General features: G+C 42.0%; 1 protein-coding gene across 1 annotated transcript; it reads left to right on the top strand.

The window, feature by feature from the left end:
* The first annotated feature begins 881 nt into the window (after positions 1 to 881).
* LOC140135030 (transmembrane protein 26-like) lies at positions 882 to 17496 on the top strand. The gene is made up of 4 exons (XM_072155985.1): positions 882 to 1504; positions 8460 to 8677; positions 12167 to 12287; positions 15021 to 17496. Exons 1-4 carry the CDS (start codon positions 1490 to 1492, stop codon positions 15603 to 15605), a joined length of 939 nt encoding a protein of 312 aa, XP_072012086.1. The 5' UTR covers positions 882 to 1489; the 3' UTR covers positions 15606 to 17496.
* The last annotated feature ends 230 nt before the right edge of the window (positions 17497 to 17726 follow it).

The following is a 17726-nucleotide window of genomic DNA, read 5'->3' as shown; positions in this document are numbered from 1 at the left end:
GGATAGAAATGGTTAAAGGAAACCTACCACTTAAAAGTGGTAGTTTTTCACACTCATGCATGGCACCAGCTCAGGGTGAGCTGGTGCCGGAACATATTTTCATTAGTATAATAAAGCTAGTATGAAAGATTTTAATATTAATATAACTTATATCTCGGCACACCGCACTAAGGCTCTCTGGCACACTCGCGTCTGCGCAACTTCGCACGGGGAAACAGGCCGTGCTAAATTGCGCAGCTGTGAGTATGCCGCAGAGCTTGGTGATGTCACCGGCTCTCCGGCACTTCAGAATCCTGCGTACGCACGGGCGAGCGCATGGTGCGCCAAGCCCTAGTGTGGCGCGCCGAGATATAAGTTATATTAACATTAAGATCTTTCATACTGGCTTTATTATACTAATGAAAATATGTTCCGGCACCAGCTCACCCTGAGCTGGTGCCATGCATCAGTGTGAAAAACTACCACTTTTAAGTGGTAGGTTTCCTTTAATATCATAATGACTGCAGGAAATGAGCGGAGTTGTCCATCACTTCATTAAGTGCAGAACAAATCTAATGTGCTACATTAGCAGAACTATTTGTTGTTTTGATCATTCAGTTTATCAAGCAAAATGCAGATGAGCTTACACTAATTTCACAGCCTTACGGATGTATCCACCCTTATCACCTGACATATTGTCCTCATCTGTTTCCTGAGATAATAGTGAGTAGCAGTATCATTTTTTCTGAATCTGGAAGTCTATAAGGGCGTAGACCTGATTAGTTCCCCAGTTACATGAAAACTATAGCCGAGTTACTGTCTAATAGTTAGAGACTGAATATAAATACCTGTCCTCACCCTGGCAGTGCAAGGCACCAGCCTGGGGGAGGGGAAAAATGAAACTTACTAAAAAAAAAAAATTCTACACTGCAGACATTTAGTAAGAAACAGACCATGAAATCCAAGCTATTAACCTTGCTTGGTTGGAAAACTTTAAGAAAGCCGTGAGTCTGAAAATATCTAGAGGGCTTCAGTCATAAGACTCCTTTGTGTACGCACACAGACATCATAGGTATTGAGAAGATTGAGATCCAAACAAGAAGATGGGACAACCGGAGAAGACTATCACTAGAGGGCTTGGATTGACCTTGCAGAACAGTTCAGTAATGACTTATATTATTGGCGTTATATTAACTTGGGTAGAAACTTTTCGAAAGTCTGGTGGGAACTACATAACAACCCATCACATCTGCAAAAAAAGTTTTAGAACTTGTCTCTGTTCAGATATAAATATAACAAGAAGATTTTAGTAAATGAAGGTGCGGAGGCTGGATGACATATGATCTCTGTGGCTTATTATCACGGTGCAGGGTGTGTTTTGTGATGGAGATGTCTCTTTATTTGTTGGCTCCGTTGACCTAGTGGGCTGAGCATATTAGCAATTCCTGAGCACTGGGGAAAACTCAGAAGCTGGAAGCAGACCCTGCAGATGTTCAAGGCATAAGACTCAATGGAGCCGCAGAAGGTAAGATTTACTTTGACTTCCTTTTGTGATACAATTGTACATAATACAACTGATGTGTGAAGCAGTATGCAGGATGGGATATTAACCCTTTCTCTGTCCTGAAATACCTTGCTATACTATAAAAATGGTCAACAAACAAAGAGGAAGTGTAATAACACTCCAGAGGAATTTATAAAGGTTAATAGTGGGCTATGAACTGGTGCAGCTGCCTAGGAATCAGTGGTGTTGCATACTCCCCCCCCCCAAATATTAATTATATGCCTCACTATTAAATGCAAAAATCAAGATATGTCAAGATGTACATTTTTGCTGTGTACAATGCAGCACGTAAACCAAAAGAAACTTGTGGGATGTGTTTACTATGTTTTTCCCCACTAACTCTGCTAAGTGTAAATGGATATTACTTACTGATGAAAAATACAAAATATCTGACAATCCATTTGACAAGTCCATTTACATAGCAAAAAAGCACTTATCATCATACGCAAATGCGGCGTAAACACATGTAAACAACATATGCATACTTATGCACATTCATACTGTGCATACATACACAAACATACTGTAAGAAATAGGTTAGGGATCGCCTTTGCTGGAGTCAAAGGTCACGCTTCTTTTTCCATCAATTTGAGGCAAACAGCAGCAGGTAGGTAGAAGCTTACTCTGGGTCAGGTTTATTGCAGAAGATTGCAAGAAAAGAAACAAAAAACATTCACAAACAAAACTCCTTGCCTGTCCGGCACTGACTATACACAGTACAGCCCTAACTAACAACTGGAGGGCTTCTCCCTGCCAGCTAACAAACACAGCAGTATTGCAACCTTACTTGCATGTGGCTCTCACACAGACAGCCCTGTGTCTCCAGGTAGAGAGAGAGAGTTCCCCACCTGACTTTCCCTAAATACTTTCCTTCTGAACACCTCATTAATTAGGCAGCAGGTGAGTCTCTGGACTGCTACTTCACATATGAGAGGAACCTTGGAGAAATATACCTCCCCTCCACAACCTGTCCTGCACAGGTATCACATATCCTCCCCCTCTGCTCAGGCCCCTCGGACTGAGCAACTGACAGTGCACACGTGACAATGCATCCGCATTTCCCTGTAATCTTCCTGGCCTATGCTCCACTGTAAAATTGTAAGACTGCAGAGCCAGGAACCACCTAGTCACTCAACTGTTTCTTTCTTTATTCAGGTTCATCCACTTAAGGGGAGCGTGGTCTGTGACCATCCTGAATTTCCTGCCCAACAGATAATATTTGAGGGATTCCAGTGCCCATTTAATGGCAAGACATTCCTTTTCTACAACTGCATAATTTTTCTCATGCTTATTCAGTTTTCTGCTTAAATAAAGCACAGGATGTTCTTCTCCATCTCTGATCTGCGACAAGACTGCCCCTATTCCTATCTCTGAAGCATCAGTCTGTACTATAAACTCTTTCTTAAAGTCAGGGGTTACCAATACCGGCTGGGAACAAAGAGCCAACTTCAGAGTTTGGAATGCCTTCTCCGCTTCAGGGTTCCACTTTATCATAACTGACTCTTTTCCCTTGATAAGATCAGTTAGTGGCGCTGCAAGAGCTGCAAATTTGGGTATAAAGCGCCTATAATAACCAGTAATCCCAAGGAAAGCCCTCACTTGTTTTTTATTTAATGGTTGGGGCCAGTTCTGGATAGCATTAATCTTTTCAACTTGGGGCTTGACTTCACCTCTCCCAATAATGTACCCCAAGTACTTAGCCTCTTCCAGACCAATATGACATTTTTTGGGGTTTGCCGTCAACCCTGCCTTCTTCAAGGTGTCAATCACAGACTGTACTCTTGGTAGGTGTGTCTCCCAGTCAGGGCTATAAACAACTATGTCATCAAGGTAGGCAGAGGCATATTGCCTATGTGGCCTCAAAACTCTGTCCATTAATCGTTGGAACGTTGCAGGGGCCCCATGTAGACCAAAAGGCATAGTAACGTATTGAAACAAGCCATCAGGTGTTGAAAATGCCGTCTTTTCCTTGGCTGCATCTGTCAGGGGTATCTGCCAATAACCTTTTGTCAGATCTAGGGTTGTGATATAACGGGCCCTACCCAGTCGATCTATGAGCTCATCTACTCGTGGCATAGGATATGCATCAAATTTAGACACCGAGTTCAACTTTCTGAAGTCATTACAAAACCTTACAGTACCATCAGGCTTCGGTATTAACACAATTGGGCTTGACCAGTCACTATGGGACTCCTCAATCACTCCCATTTCTAGCATCTCTTTTACCTCCTTCGAGCCTCTAGCCTCTAGCCTTGCCTCAGGAATTCTATATGGCTTAACACGTACCCGGACCCCAGGTTCTGTGACAATATCATGTTTTATAACTGGTGTTTGCCCAGGCTTATCCGAAAAGAACTCTCTGTTCTGGGAGATCAACTGTTTAGCCTCCTTCTTTTGTATATCAGACAAAGGTTCAGCTATGTTCACATTAGGCATTACCGTCACATTTTGGAGGGGTTGTACAAAATCTACAGAAAGCGCCTGACGATCTTTCCACGGTTTTAGAAGATTCACATGGTAAATCTGTTCAGGTTTCCTTCTACCTGGTTGGTAGACTTTATAGTTAACTTCCCCTACCTTTTCCCTAATTTCATAGGGACCCTGCCATTTGGCTAGAAATTTGCTCTCCACTGTAGGGACAAGGACCAGTACCCGCTGCCCTGGAGAAAACGTACGCAACTTAGCTCCCCGGTCATAAATCCTTTTCTGGGCTCCCTGAGCACGTTCCATGTGCTCCCTTACAATTGGCATCACCGCTGAAATTCTATCCTGCATCTCCGAGACATGTTCTATTACGCTTTTGTACGGGGTGACCTGCCCTTCCCAAGTCTCTTTGGCCACGTCTAACAAACCTCGGGGATGTCTACCATACATGAGTTCAAATGGTGAAAACCCTGTGGATGACTGAGGCACCTCCCTTATGGCAAAGAGTAAATAGGGGAGTAAAAAATCCCAATTTTTCCCATCTTTGTCCACTGCCTTCTTTAGCATTTGTTTCAGTGTTTTATTGAATCTTTCAACTAAACCATCAGTTTGAGGGTGGTAGACTGATGTACGTAGCTGAGAGACCTTAAATAACTTACAAAGCTCTTTCATTACCTTAGACATAAAAGGGGTACCTTGGTCCGTCAGTATTTCTTTTGGAATGCCCACCCTACTGAATACATGCACTAGTTCTTTGGCAATAGTTTTGGACGATGTATTGCGCAAGGGGATAGCCTCTGGGTAACGGGTTGCATAATCCATTATAACAAGGATGTGTTGGTGCCCACGTGCTGACTTGGTTAAGGGACCAACCAAATCCATCCCAATCCGCTCAAATGGTATCTCAATGATGGGCAAAGGTACCAATGGGCTGCGAAAGTGGGGCGTAGGTGCAGATATCTGACACTCTGGGCATGAATCACAATAGGCTTTAATATCAGTATGCATAACGGGCCAGAAGAACCTTTGCAAGATTCTCTCAGTAGTTTTCTGGATCCCCAAATGGCCACTCATAATGTGTCCATGTGCCAGATCCAGAACTGTTCTCCTAAATTGCTTTGGAACAACTAGCTGCTGAACTCTGTCTTCCCCCTTCTTAACAATCTGATACAACAAATCATTTTCCAGTGCCATGTATGGGAAAGCAAGTCTCTGGTCAGGTTCCACCTGTTTCCCGTTTATGACTTTTACATTTTCTCGAGCTCGACTCAGTGTAGGGTCCCTCATCTGCTCACTATGAAAGTCATCCCTTCTAAACTCTAATTCAGGCATAATTGGTTGGGACTCCCCTTCAGTCTCTGAGGGTGGTGCCTCCAAGTCTCCTGCCATAACTGAAAATGGAAAAGGTAGAGAACTATCTGCTGACTCTTCCTCAACAGCCTCTTCTGTCGTACCGTCAAATGGTTCAGGACATACATCTGGAGCTGTGAGACTTATAGTGGTCCTTCTCCCAGGCACCAAGTTGTTTTCCCACAACCTCCAAAAATGTGGGAAATCTCTTCCCAAAATTACATCATGCATTAATTCTGGGACTAACCCAACCTTATGAAATACTGCTCCATAGGGAGTAGTAAGACAAGTTACTGCAGTTTGATATTCACAGGTATCCCCATGTACACAGGTAACTGAAAAAGTTTCTGTCGGACTGTTAAGGGAACAGACAAGGTTAGCTTTAACTAGAGTGACCACACTTCCTGAGTCTAGCAAAGCAATTACACTCTTATCCCCTACAGTTAGTTCACACAAATGTTTTTGTACACAATCTGAGCTTGCAGCAGAACACACCACCTGAGCAAACATAGACATACGCTTCCTCAAAAAGGCAACATCACATTGCATCGGTTCAGTAGTTAATGGACAGTTCATTGCAATGTGTCCCAACTCATGGCAACGGAAACATCGTAATGGCCCTTTGCCATGTCCATGCATTTTTGGCTTCTCTGGACCCTCAGTCTCATTATTATACTCGGCCAAAGTCTTTACATTTTTCCCAGCTCCCTTAGGCCCCGGAACAGTCTTACCAGGAACTCCCGGAAACCTTGTCATCCTAGGGGTCGAGGTCTGATGCTGGGTGTCAGTCAGTAGTCCTTCAGCTGCAGAATACCGTTCCACCAGATCCACAAGTTGGTCGGCTGTTTCAGGGTCTCCATGGCTTACCCACTGCCTTAATTTCGGGGGTAGAGCCCTAAGGTATCGGTCCATAACCACTCTTTGAACCACGTTAGGTGCCGACAAAACTTCAGGCTGTAGCCACTTTCTGGTCAGATGAATGAGGTTGAACATCTGAGAACGTGGTGGTTTGTCTGCTCTGTATGTCCACTGGTGCACTCTTTGCGCTCGGACTGCTAGGGTTACTCCCAAACGAGCCAGGATCTCTGCCTTAAGCTTATCAAAGTCCTGGGCTGCCTCTGGCTCCAAATCAAAATAGGCCTTTTGTGCTTCCCCGGCAAGGAATGGGGCCAGTAGTCCTGCCCAACGTGCTCTGGGCCATGCCTCACACTCGGCAGTCCTTTCAAACGTGGTGATAAATGCTTCCACATCATCCTCTGCTGTCATTTTTTGCAAAAAACGACTCACATTAATAGTTTTCCTTTCTGACTCTCCTTGAGCCGCGGGAAGATTTGCCACCTGCTGCACCACCTCCTGTAGAATCTGGCGGTCTTTATTTGTAGCATCTATTAATGTGGTTAGCTGTGCTGACAATAAGCGGTTTGCTTCCTGCTGGTGTGCATTGGTCCGCTGTTGTTCTCTGGTAGCATCCTGCTGGGCTGCAGTTGACTGCAACAAAGCCTTTAATACGTCCTCCATCTTTCAACGTCACCTTAGCGCGTTGCGCGCATCCTCCACCACTTGTAAGAAATAGGTTAGGGATCGCCTTTGCTGGAGTCAAAGGTCACGCTTCTTTTTCCATCAATTTGAGGCAAACAGCAGCAGGTAGGTAGAAGCTTACTCTGGGTCAGGTTTATTGCAGAAGATTGCAAGAAAAGAAACAAAAAACATTCACAAACAAAACTCCTTGCCTGTCCGGCACTGACTATACACAGTACAGCCCTAACTAACAACTGGAGGGCTTCTCCCTGCCAGCTAACAAACACAGCAGTATTGCAACCTTACTTGCATGTGGCTCTCACACAGACAGCCCTGTGTCTCCAGGTAGAGAGAGAGAGTTCCCCACCTGACTTTCCCTAAATACTTTCCTTCTGAACACCTCATTAATTAGGCAGCAGGTGAGTCTCTGGACTGCTACTTCACATATGAGAGGAACCTTGGAGAAATATACCTCCCCTCCACAACCTGTCCTGCACAGGTATCACAATACCTACTGAAATGCATGAATACATACACATACAGTGCATATGCATATACACAAAGACACATAGACAAATACACAAACTTTCATGATTATGTTCTTACATTAAATGCCTAAGTAACATTCCATCCTCATTAACCCTTCACAACTGGGTACAATTTAACAATACTTTTACGCTGGCATGAAACTGAAGTTTGCTGTTTCTGTAAGCCTGTGGGCAAATATCACATATCAAATGACAAATGTTCGTTGGCATCACAAGATTTTATACCTCACAAAAGGGTGAGGTCTCTTTTATTCATTGATTGTAGTACTAATGGACAGGAAACACAGATGTATCTACAATGATTACATAGCAGCTAAAGCAACTTTTATGGGGGCCAACATGGAAAGGGGCCCAATAGCACAGACTAGTTGGCAACACAATAGCCACGAGTAAAAGGAAGCACATTAAAAGTCCTTTGGTCAAAAAGACAGTACGGTAGGTACCCTTTAAAGGGAATCTATTACCAGGGACCTTATTTAACTTACCTTGCAACCTGTCCATAGTCCCACGTTTGTTTTTAAAGGAAACCTACCACCACGGATCTACCTATTAAGGTAAATTCAGTGGCAGATTCCTCTATCTATAGTAGTATAGCCCTTTTTAGAGCCAATCCATTAGTGGCCCAAATATTTTATACATTTTAATGCCCCTAATACTCTAATTTACTAAAGAGGCTACGGGGGCATGGAGTAGCCGGAGCTAAGGCTACACGGAGCGGCTACTCCAGGCCCCAGAAGTCGCAGTTCTTCAATAAAGCCGTAGCCCTACACCCGTGGCTTCAGTGTTCATGAGCTGTAACTACGGCACATGCGCAGTGGTGTAGTACACCTTACTGCACACCATAGCGAGGTAAATATAAACATTTTTATTTTAATAGCAGCCACGGAAAGACTTAATAAAGGGCGATTTGGGACACTAAACATAAGAACCTGTAGGTGGTTTAATGTCCCACATCGCCATAACAGGTTCTCTTTAAGGATAACATGTACGATTAGTGTCAGAGAGGGGTTAATATTCCCTTGTGCCATTAATGTTGACCACAACTTGATAATCACTTTTCTCTTTATTTTCCACAGGTCAAAAGTAGAGTTGGCAGAATGTGGTACATGTGTACGAAAATACTGTCTGCTGTCTTCAGCCGTTTATTATTTGCTTTACATGGAGGAATTATGGTGGATATCATAGTGGGATACAAGGAAGATGAGGTCTACTGGTGTTTCCTCATTGGGATAGTTCTTCTGTTTATTGAGATGATTGTGACACTGAAGATGACAAAAAATGGAGAATGGAAATGGTAATATGGACCAAAAAAGAATTATTTATATTGTGTTTACGGTATAATGGGTTGTAATATGAAAGGTAGATATACTTTGATAGAGCACACTGAGAAAAAGAACACACGGGGGCAGATTTATCAATTTATCAAACTGTCAGATTTGTCAAGCTGACCCATGGTGCGGCCAAAACCTATTCATATGCGATGGCCATTCTATGGCAATTCTATGGAATCCCAACAAGTAAACACCATTTCTGTATGAGGAGAGCTCATAAAGCTGTTAATGTGAGCTAAGAACTTGGTACAGGATACTAATCTTTAGCGGCCTGTGTTATTGTCCATCTGCTTACACCTGTATTACACCTACAAAGAATGGAGATTTTTATCGCAGATACACGTCAACTGTGAGAAAATGAATTGAAAAAGAAATCCAGAAAGTCCAGTGTGTAATTAGTAAATAATCCATTTGCCTTTTATTGCATGAATTAAGCATTTGATACAATATGTAACTTTTTATTTTTCCTGTATTTCCTATTTTTCCTGTTTTCCTGACTGTGCTTGCACACACTGCAGTAGGGATTCTGGCCAAGTCCTCCATACAGATCTTCTCCAAATCTTTCAATTGTTTGGACTGCTGTTGGGAATTTTGTCTCTGGTGTCCTTAACTTGTCCACAACTGCCCACTGACTAAAGATGTCAGCCGGCGAGAGTCCCGAGTCTGCAGCGACATCTTTTGGAGTTGCCCCAGTTTCTACTGCTTCCACAATCATCCCGAGACACTTTCTTCACCCTATGGTGTGAAGTATCCATGTACAGTGAAAAGCAGAGCCAGCACTGCCACCAACTGTATAGACCCAGCGATCATATGATTGCTGGGTCTTCAAGGGTTAAGTAGAGCTGCTGGGTCTGATCAGACCCAGTATAGCTTTGCCCCAGACATTTGCCCTGTAACTCTGGCACTTATAGGTGCTTCTTAGAGAGTCCCCGTCCACACCCTGGAATTTTGCACTGACCAGCCTAGGGAGTGATAGGAGTAAGTAAGGGGTTAAAAATTATCTTTATTGTGTAAGCATGACTAGGGGATTGAAATTTTAAAATTTTCTTGAATGAATAAACCCCTTTAATGATCAGGCAATTTTTATTGGATTTTCATGTGCATTGTTCTAATGGCTATAACTTTTTATGGTATGGTGTTCTTCTATAACCTCATGCATGACATATAAAAAAATACACATACAAATTATTAATAAATATTTATAAATACATGAAGATTTCCCAATAAAATAAAAAATCCCTTTCTACACTATAAAAAACATTGCCATATTCACCATTTGCCTGAGACTATACATACTTTATATTAAAACAACCATCACACCCTGGTGAATCAATTTATTATGGTAATTTTGAGTTACCGGTAATTTGACATGTTAAAAAGTATACTACACATTTTAAAAAATCTTGTTCTACACTTCTGTAACTTTAACCGCCCAACAAACTAAAGATGTCCTATAACATTGTTTAAAAAACCCTGCAAAATTTTTACAGGTATTGAACAAAAGAAAAAAAAAGTCATGGCCATTAGAACAATACACATGAAAATTCACTAAACATTGCCTGATCATTAAAGGGGTTTACTCATTCAAGAAAATTCTCAAATTTCAATCACCTAGTCATGTTTACAAAATAAAGATAAATTTTAACTCCTTACTTACTCCTATCACTCCCTAGGCTGGTCAGTGCAAAATTCCAGGGTGTGCGCGGGGACTCTCTAAGCAGACACTTCATGATCCATCTAGTTCTGTTAGCTGACAATGTGGTTAGATTATCAGGGTACAGGTTTATATACACTTTCATTTACCTTCTGAACATTGTACTAGTATCTGACACTTGGAAAGAGAGATGAGACCAGAGATAAGATCCATGAGATGAATATAACACATGACATTCTACCCTCTGCTATCACAGCCATCACATAATATCAGATCTGCTATATACCTTTCTCCCTTTCCCCAGGATAAAGATCTTATCTGCCTGTAGCTTGTAGCTTTACTCTCCTCACATGTGGCAGGAAGTCAGTGTGTGTGTGTGTGTGAGCTTGTTCTGGAATGCAAGGGTGGGGGCCTCTGCAGGGCGCAGATCAGCTCAATGCAGCATCAGACAGAAGAACAGTAAGGCTGCTGACCCCAAACTCAGAAGATCCAGGGTCAACCAGGGGCAACCAAAATTGTTTACACTAGTACTGATAGAGACAGGTTGGTATCATATCTGTGAAATGCTGTATTTTTGTACATTGAATTAGAGAATGTGTTATTTTGTTATCCTAAGTACATTTAAGAAACTTATCTTCATGGGAACCTGTCATCAGCAATTGGTCTAATAAACCACTACTAGTATATTGTAAAACACCTTCTAGTTTTTGTGTCTATCGTGGTCAATGGTGGTAGCATCATTGAGAAAATCAACTTCGAAGTAAGATGTCAATTGGTTTCACAAAGTCAAGGAGGAGGAGATTTTAATACTGAAGTCAAGTTGGGGGACTCTGAGCCCCTCCTCCTCTGTGATTGACATCATGCATCCGACTTCACAAGATCTGGTGAGTGATGTATCAGAGAGGGGGCTTTCTGAGGAAGAAAGAGCTTGACTTCAGTGTTAAAATCTCTGCCTCCTTGACTTTATACAACCATTTGACTTCTCACTTCAAAGTTGATTTTCTGGATGATACCACCGCACTGGGCATGAGTTGGAGGTTGGAGTGTGATTGAGTTTGTGGACAGGTTTGTTTTATACAGTTATGGAGAGATTTATTAATGTGACCAGTGCAGAGTAGGACTATACAGTTCTCCCTGTGCCAGATTAATCCCTGTGTTTGATGCTGGATGATTAATCTGGTGCAATATAAAACTGGTGAGTAGGATTTTGCACCTCCTATTAGTTGTTCTAGTTTTCTGCTCCACAATATAAAATTTTCTGACGCAAAGGTTATTTCTGGTGCAGACAGACCACCTTTTACAGCACACATGACCATTTCTCGTATGATGGAAAAAAGTTGGAGTTTGAAAACAGCCTAAAATTGGTCTAAAACGTCAGTAAATGCGGCGTACGGTATTTCAGGTGCAAAGTACTTCAGTTTTCTGGTGTAGGCCGATTGATAAATCTTCTCCAATGACCTCAAACAGGTGCAATTAATACAGATAATGGGGGGTATATTTCAGTGCTTATGCGTCAAACCAGTGGTGTATAAGCCCAAAAAAAACCCCAAATGCTATCTTATTGCTAGTTCTTGCGATTATTTCCCCCTCTCCGCCACCTCCACGCCAAGGGGGCGCGATGGGCAGGGCGTCCCCGGGCCTGTACCCGTGCCTGTGCGCTCATTGCAGCTAGTGAATTTTACAATTTCATTTTCTCAAATATAAAACTTATTATATGATGTTCTATTGAGTTATACAAATTTTGTTGACAATTTAGCGAGTGGTTGAATTTCTATCCCTCAAATGTTTTCTATTTTAGGTTTTCTCCTATGGTGTTTCTATATTTATGCACTATTATTCCTTCCATATTTGTGTTGGAACTTGACGGCCTTGACTTTAGAAGAAATATTACCAACAAGACAAATGACTGTGACGAAACTGTATGTATCTTCTTTAATATGTGCATTTTCACATAATAAAAGTACTAATGCCTGACTTACATAATCTCACTTCTCTATGTTTACCCTTTCACAACCAAGGGTCATTGGTGCCTGAAGGTTAATGTTTCCAGTTCTGTTCTGCACTTCTTTAAATGACGATATCTTTAGGAACAGCTTAGCATGTCATAACGGTTTTTACTCATGTGGGACTTTAAATTGATAGGATAGTTTTATCAATTAAATGTTTTTTCTTTATAAATTTAGCAAACAAATGACTGAAAATGAGTAGTAAAATTTAAAGGAAATCTACCACCAGGATGAAGGATTGTAAACCAAGCGCACTTACGTGCAGGTGTGTACCCCCTGCCACAAGATGTGGCCTTCATTTAGTTCCTTTACTCTTGTTTTTACAAAAAAGGCTTTTAAAATTATTCAAATGAGTCCGTTAGTTGAGCTATTTGCTTAATTTGAGCCATAGCTGTTAGTTGAGCCAGGAGCCTCTCAGTCTCATTAGCAAATTTGTAAAGCCTTTTATTTGTAAAAGCAAGGTATAGAAGGCTAAAAAAGAGCGTCAGTGTGCTTGGTTTACAATCCTACATCCTGGTGGTAGATTTCCTTTAATAAACCTTTACCAAAATGTGTTATAAATATGTAAAACACCCATTCCTGGGGAAGGGTATATAGCCCTGTGGCAGTCATGAAGGTTAAACTACCTCCAGTAAGCGTAAGGGTACATTTACACGGCCATCAGTGGAGATGTATATGTGGCTGCAAATTTGCACGTGGTCCCCTGCTTAAGGACACCCAACTTACAGATAACCCATAGTTACAGACAGACCCCGCTGACCTCTGGTGAAGCTCTCTGGATGCTATTACTATAGTCCCAGATTGCAATAATCAGCTGTAAAGTGTCTGTAATGAAGCTTTATTGATAATGCTTGGTCCCATTACGGCAAAAAATATTTAAACTCCAATTGTCACTGATCTGGATCTACAATTATAAAATATACAGTTTTGACTTACATACAAATTCAACTTAAAAACAAACCTATCTTGTACGTAACCCGGGGACTGCCTGTGCGTCCCCATAGACAGCAATGGCGGCCCAGCGGTGTGGCACCGATCCGTTCCTTACATGGGGAAAAGATAGAGGATGCTCTATCTTCCCCCGTGTGCGTGAGCCATGTGGCGCTTTTTTTCTATGGAGGGGTCACCTCCTCCTCTGCAGCGCACAGCGGTATGCCCGCCCGGGGCTGTGTGTATGTACCCTAAGTAAGTAAGGTAAGGGTCTGGTTTTGTGCAAAATCACTAAAGAATTCCCAATTAGCATGTACCATAACCATAATCTGCCTGCTATGTATTGATCCATATATCTTGAACAAACCTGCTGAATTCAGCTAACCGTTTAGACTGCATTCACATGGTGCATTTTGATACGCAATCCAATCACATATTGTGGTAACATTGGGTTTCCATAGCAATGTTACTTTAACATGGAAATGCAATGTTACTTTAACATGTGATTATATTATAACATGCCATGTTGATGGTTGGGAAAAGAATGCCTATACAGGCGGTCCCCTACTTAAGAACACCTGACTTACAGATGACCCCTAGTTACAAACGGACCTCTGGATTTTGGTAATTTACTGTACTTTAGTCCTAGGCTACAATATACAGCTATAACAGTTATCAATGGTGCCTGTAATTAAGATTTATTGTTTATCCTGGTTCTTATAACAATCCAACATTTTTAAAATCCAATTGTCACAGAAACCAAAAAAATTTGGACTGGGGTTACAATAATAAAGTATACGGTTCTGACTTACATACAAACTCAACTTAAGTACAAACCTACAGAACCTATCTTGTACGTAACTCGGGGACTGCCTGTACTGCAAAGTTAATTAAAGGGGTTGTCCAAAATTTACTTGCTATCCCCTAAGTACAGCATAGGGCAAACCTGGCCATTGAATGACCCGCGGACCACATCCAGCCCTCTCACTATCTCTGCATGGCTGAGCTCATTGAAAAATTTGAGCTTCCCTCCCTATCATTAAATAATGATGCAATTAGAATCATTGTAATAAAAGAACTATGTTATGTAGGTACAGGTTATATATTGAATACAGTATATAGGTACTGGGTAGAACGGAGTTCAGTATATAAGTCCAGCCCTCTAAAGCCATTCCAATTTCTCATGTGGCCCCATGGAAAAATTAAATGCCCATGCCTGGCATAGAGGATAACTAAATGTGGGACCCCCAAAGATCAAGAAAATGGGACACCCAGCAACTCAGAGAACATGGGTCCTGTTCTCACTAATTTGTGGAACGGCAGGCTGAGGTTGTGCCAGAAACTGGTGAGCACACCTCTCTGGTATCTCTGACACTCCAATTCACTATATGGTAGTTCTGGAGAAAGACAAGGGCTGTGCTCAGTAATTTCCGGCACTCCTATTCATATGAAAGGAGAGGCTGGATGCATACTCAACCTTCCCCTCCATCTATTAGTAAGAACTGGACCCCAGTTCTCCAAACTGCTGGTGACCCGGTACTGAACAGTGCTGTGAATAGGGTATTACATGCATAGTTGGGACAACCCCATTAACTGTAAGAAAATGCCTTTTGATTTAGGACTGATATGAAAGAATGTTTATTGCATGAGAACATTTGATGTATACAATTTATGTGCTTTGTTTTTCTACAAATGGATATTATGATCTCTTGACAGCCCTTCAAGACACGCTCCAAAATGGTGCAAGTCTTGGAAGAAGTAACAATCTTGGTCCTGATTGTAGGACGTTGGTTGATGCCAAGAGGTAAAATGAGTCGGGATCAGCTTGCTCAGCTGCTTCTGTTGTACCTTGCTTTAGGTGCAGATATGATGGATATTTTAGAACTGATGAAGGAGCCTACAGTAAAAACCAACATGACTATAACTGTGGTGGGCCTGTGTCTATTCAGCTGGGCGATCATGCAATTTACAATCGTGCTGACCCAAACTTTCTCATCTCCGGATATAGAGGCCGATGGCAGTTTCCATTCGTTATCTGGAGTCAAGAATTGTCTCCAGTTTTTATTTTGCACCAATGAGATTTGGAGTGTGATTATCTCAGTGGGGATGCAGGATGGACCCTTCTTGGTTTACCGCTTGTACCTGGTAACTAGAGAAGGAGTGTTCAATGAGTCCATGACCTTTTTTATATGCAAAAATATTTTGTCAGTTTTAATACAAACATACAGATTAATTGCATTTGTTTGCCATGAAAGTCGCAAAAGAATGAAATTTAAACAATTGCAAATAAATTTAGAATAGCAAATTATATCTACTGTATGTATAAAACTAGAATTAATTTCTGTTTTGTTTTGTACAGCAGGGCCCAGTGCATAACAGTTCATAAAGGATCTGTAATATTTGTCATGGTAAATACAGAACTGTGGGGGCATTGTAACTTGGCATTGTGGGGGCACTATGGGGCACATTTACTAAGAATGTAGGAAAGTGCACAAAAAGTGCTCTTCCTGTGCATAATGCTCGGTGCACTAGATTCATCTGGCGCTTCCCTGCACTGGCCCGACAGAGTTCACCATCTTTTTTGTGGTGCACCTCTAACATAGGGCATGCGACAGACTTTGCATGATAAATCTGGCACACGGTCCAACTGAACGCCGGCACAACCCTTAATTTGTGTCGCATGGTGCCTAGTGCAGCTGTGCCACAAAACAGTTGCGTGCAACACAATACCTGTGCGAGCAGTTTAAATCTAAAAGATAGTGCAAAGTCCGTCAGAAAACTAGTACAAAGCCCTTAATTAATGCTCCCTTATGAGCTCGTGCGCCAGCGTATGATAGCCCCGCCGCTGTAAATTCGCAGCCCGATACATGAAGAGGCTTCTGCCTCTTCATGTATCGGGCTGCCAGTTGCGCAGCGTTTTTCCTACGCCAGACAGGTCCTGGCGTAGAAAAAAACGCAACCGGCGACTTTTCACGTTTGAAAAGTCGCCGGTAGCAGCGAGTGCGCAGGCACGGGGCCAGTAACGCCCCGCGCCGGCCCACTCCAGTCCGGCCGCGCCCCCCGCTCGGCCGGCCGCGCCCCCCCCTTCACGCCCCACTGGCGTGAAGGTGGTGGATTGTGAAAAATAATCGCAAAAGCTAGCAATAAGCTAGCATTTGCGATTATTTCAGGGCCTCTGCGCCACTGGCGGTGCGCAGAGGTCCTGATAAATATCCCCCTATGACTCTGTTATCTTCTCCTATGAGAAAGACCTACATGGAGACATCATATACTGCGCCAGATTTATCATCCAGCATCACTGTGATAAATCTGCTGCAATATAAGTCCTGTTTTTTATGTAGTAATCTAGTTTCTTTTCCTGTATTTATGTAGTAATCTTGGTTCTGGTAATGTATTTATAGTAATCTTAATTTTGATAATGTATATGTATGGTATTATTGGTTCTCTTGTGGTTTTTATGTAGTAATCTTTGTTCTCTTAATGTATGTATGTAGTAATCTTGTTTTAAGTGTTGTATGTATGTAGTAATAATGTTAGTATCTATGTAGTAAAATTGGTTCTGGTACTGTCCAAATGTAGAGTAGATGAGTAGAGTTTAATGCTTTTTTAAGCATAATAAGGGGGTGCACCATTGGGAATTTAGCCCCAGGGTCCAGATGACTCTAGTTAGGCCACTGAGAACCTCCTAATACAAGCTTCAGCAGGAGCTCATAATACACGTCTCAGCTGCTGCAGAACATCACTATTCATACCTCAGATGCTGCTGAACATCACTATTCACACCTTGGCTGCTGCAGAACCTCATAATACATATTTCAGCTGCTGCAGAACCTCACAATACACACCCCAGCTGCTTCAAAACACCCTAAGGCTAAATTCATATGTTGGTTTTGTTTTCCATCTGTTGCAAGGATATATATATTTTGGGAAGATTCCTGAAAGAACATTCGGTGATATAATACGACACTGTATGTTTTTGCAATGGGACATTGCAAAAGCATACATTCCACAGTTATATAACTCATTCTACAATATATATTCATCGGCCATACAGTGACATCCGTCTCCCATAGCCTCTTATGGGCTCTGCTGTGTTTCCTGCTGAATGTGAAGTATACTGATAAGTTGGAGGTCAAAAAGGATGCCTCACTTTGCCAGTATACGTCTATTGACACATTCAGAATATACAATTTCCTGGCAAACACGCTGAATGTGTCCTTAAACAAGGTAAGTAGTGGGAGCCGCTCCCTTAACAATGCCTTTAATCCCCATGGCCACCATGACAGTATAGTTTGCTGTAGTGCGGTAGACGCCATATAAAAATGATTGGATTGGAAAGTAGCATCTAAATATCTGAACCGCCGCTAGTATCTAAGCTTTTCTGATGACAGGTGTTGATAGACACAATCTCCTGCAATCTTC

Source organism: Engystomops pustulosus, chromosome 6 (assembly GCF_040894005.1).
Source record: "Engystomops pustulosus chromosome 6, aEngPut4.maternal, whole genome shotgun sequence".
In the NCBI taxonomy this organism is placed as follows: domain Eukaryota; kingdom Metazoa; phylum Chordata; class Amphibia; order Anura; family Leptodactylidae; genus Engystomops; species Engystomops pustulosus.
The sequence above is the reverse complement of the archived record's forward strand: the minus strand, read 5'-3'. Positions and strand labels throughout refer to the sequence as shown.

Bases quoted from the DNA above. Each gene is read 5' to 3' on its own strand.
- LOC140135030 (XM_072155985.1), top strand. The intron at 8,678-12,166 runs GTAATATGGACC...TTTCTATTTTAG, and splicing joins AAAAATGGAGAATGGAAATG to GTTTTCTCCTATGGTGTTTC. The intron at 12,288-15,020 runs GTATGTATCTTC...ATCTCTTGACAG, and splicing joins CAAATGACTGTGACGAAACT to CCCTTCAAGACACGCTCCAA.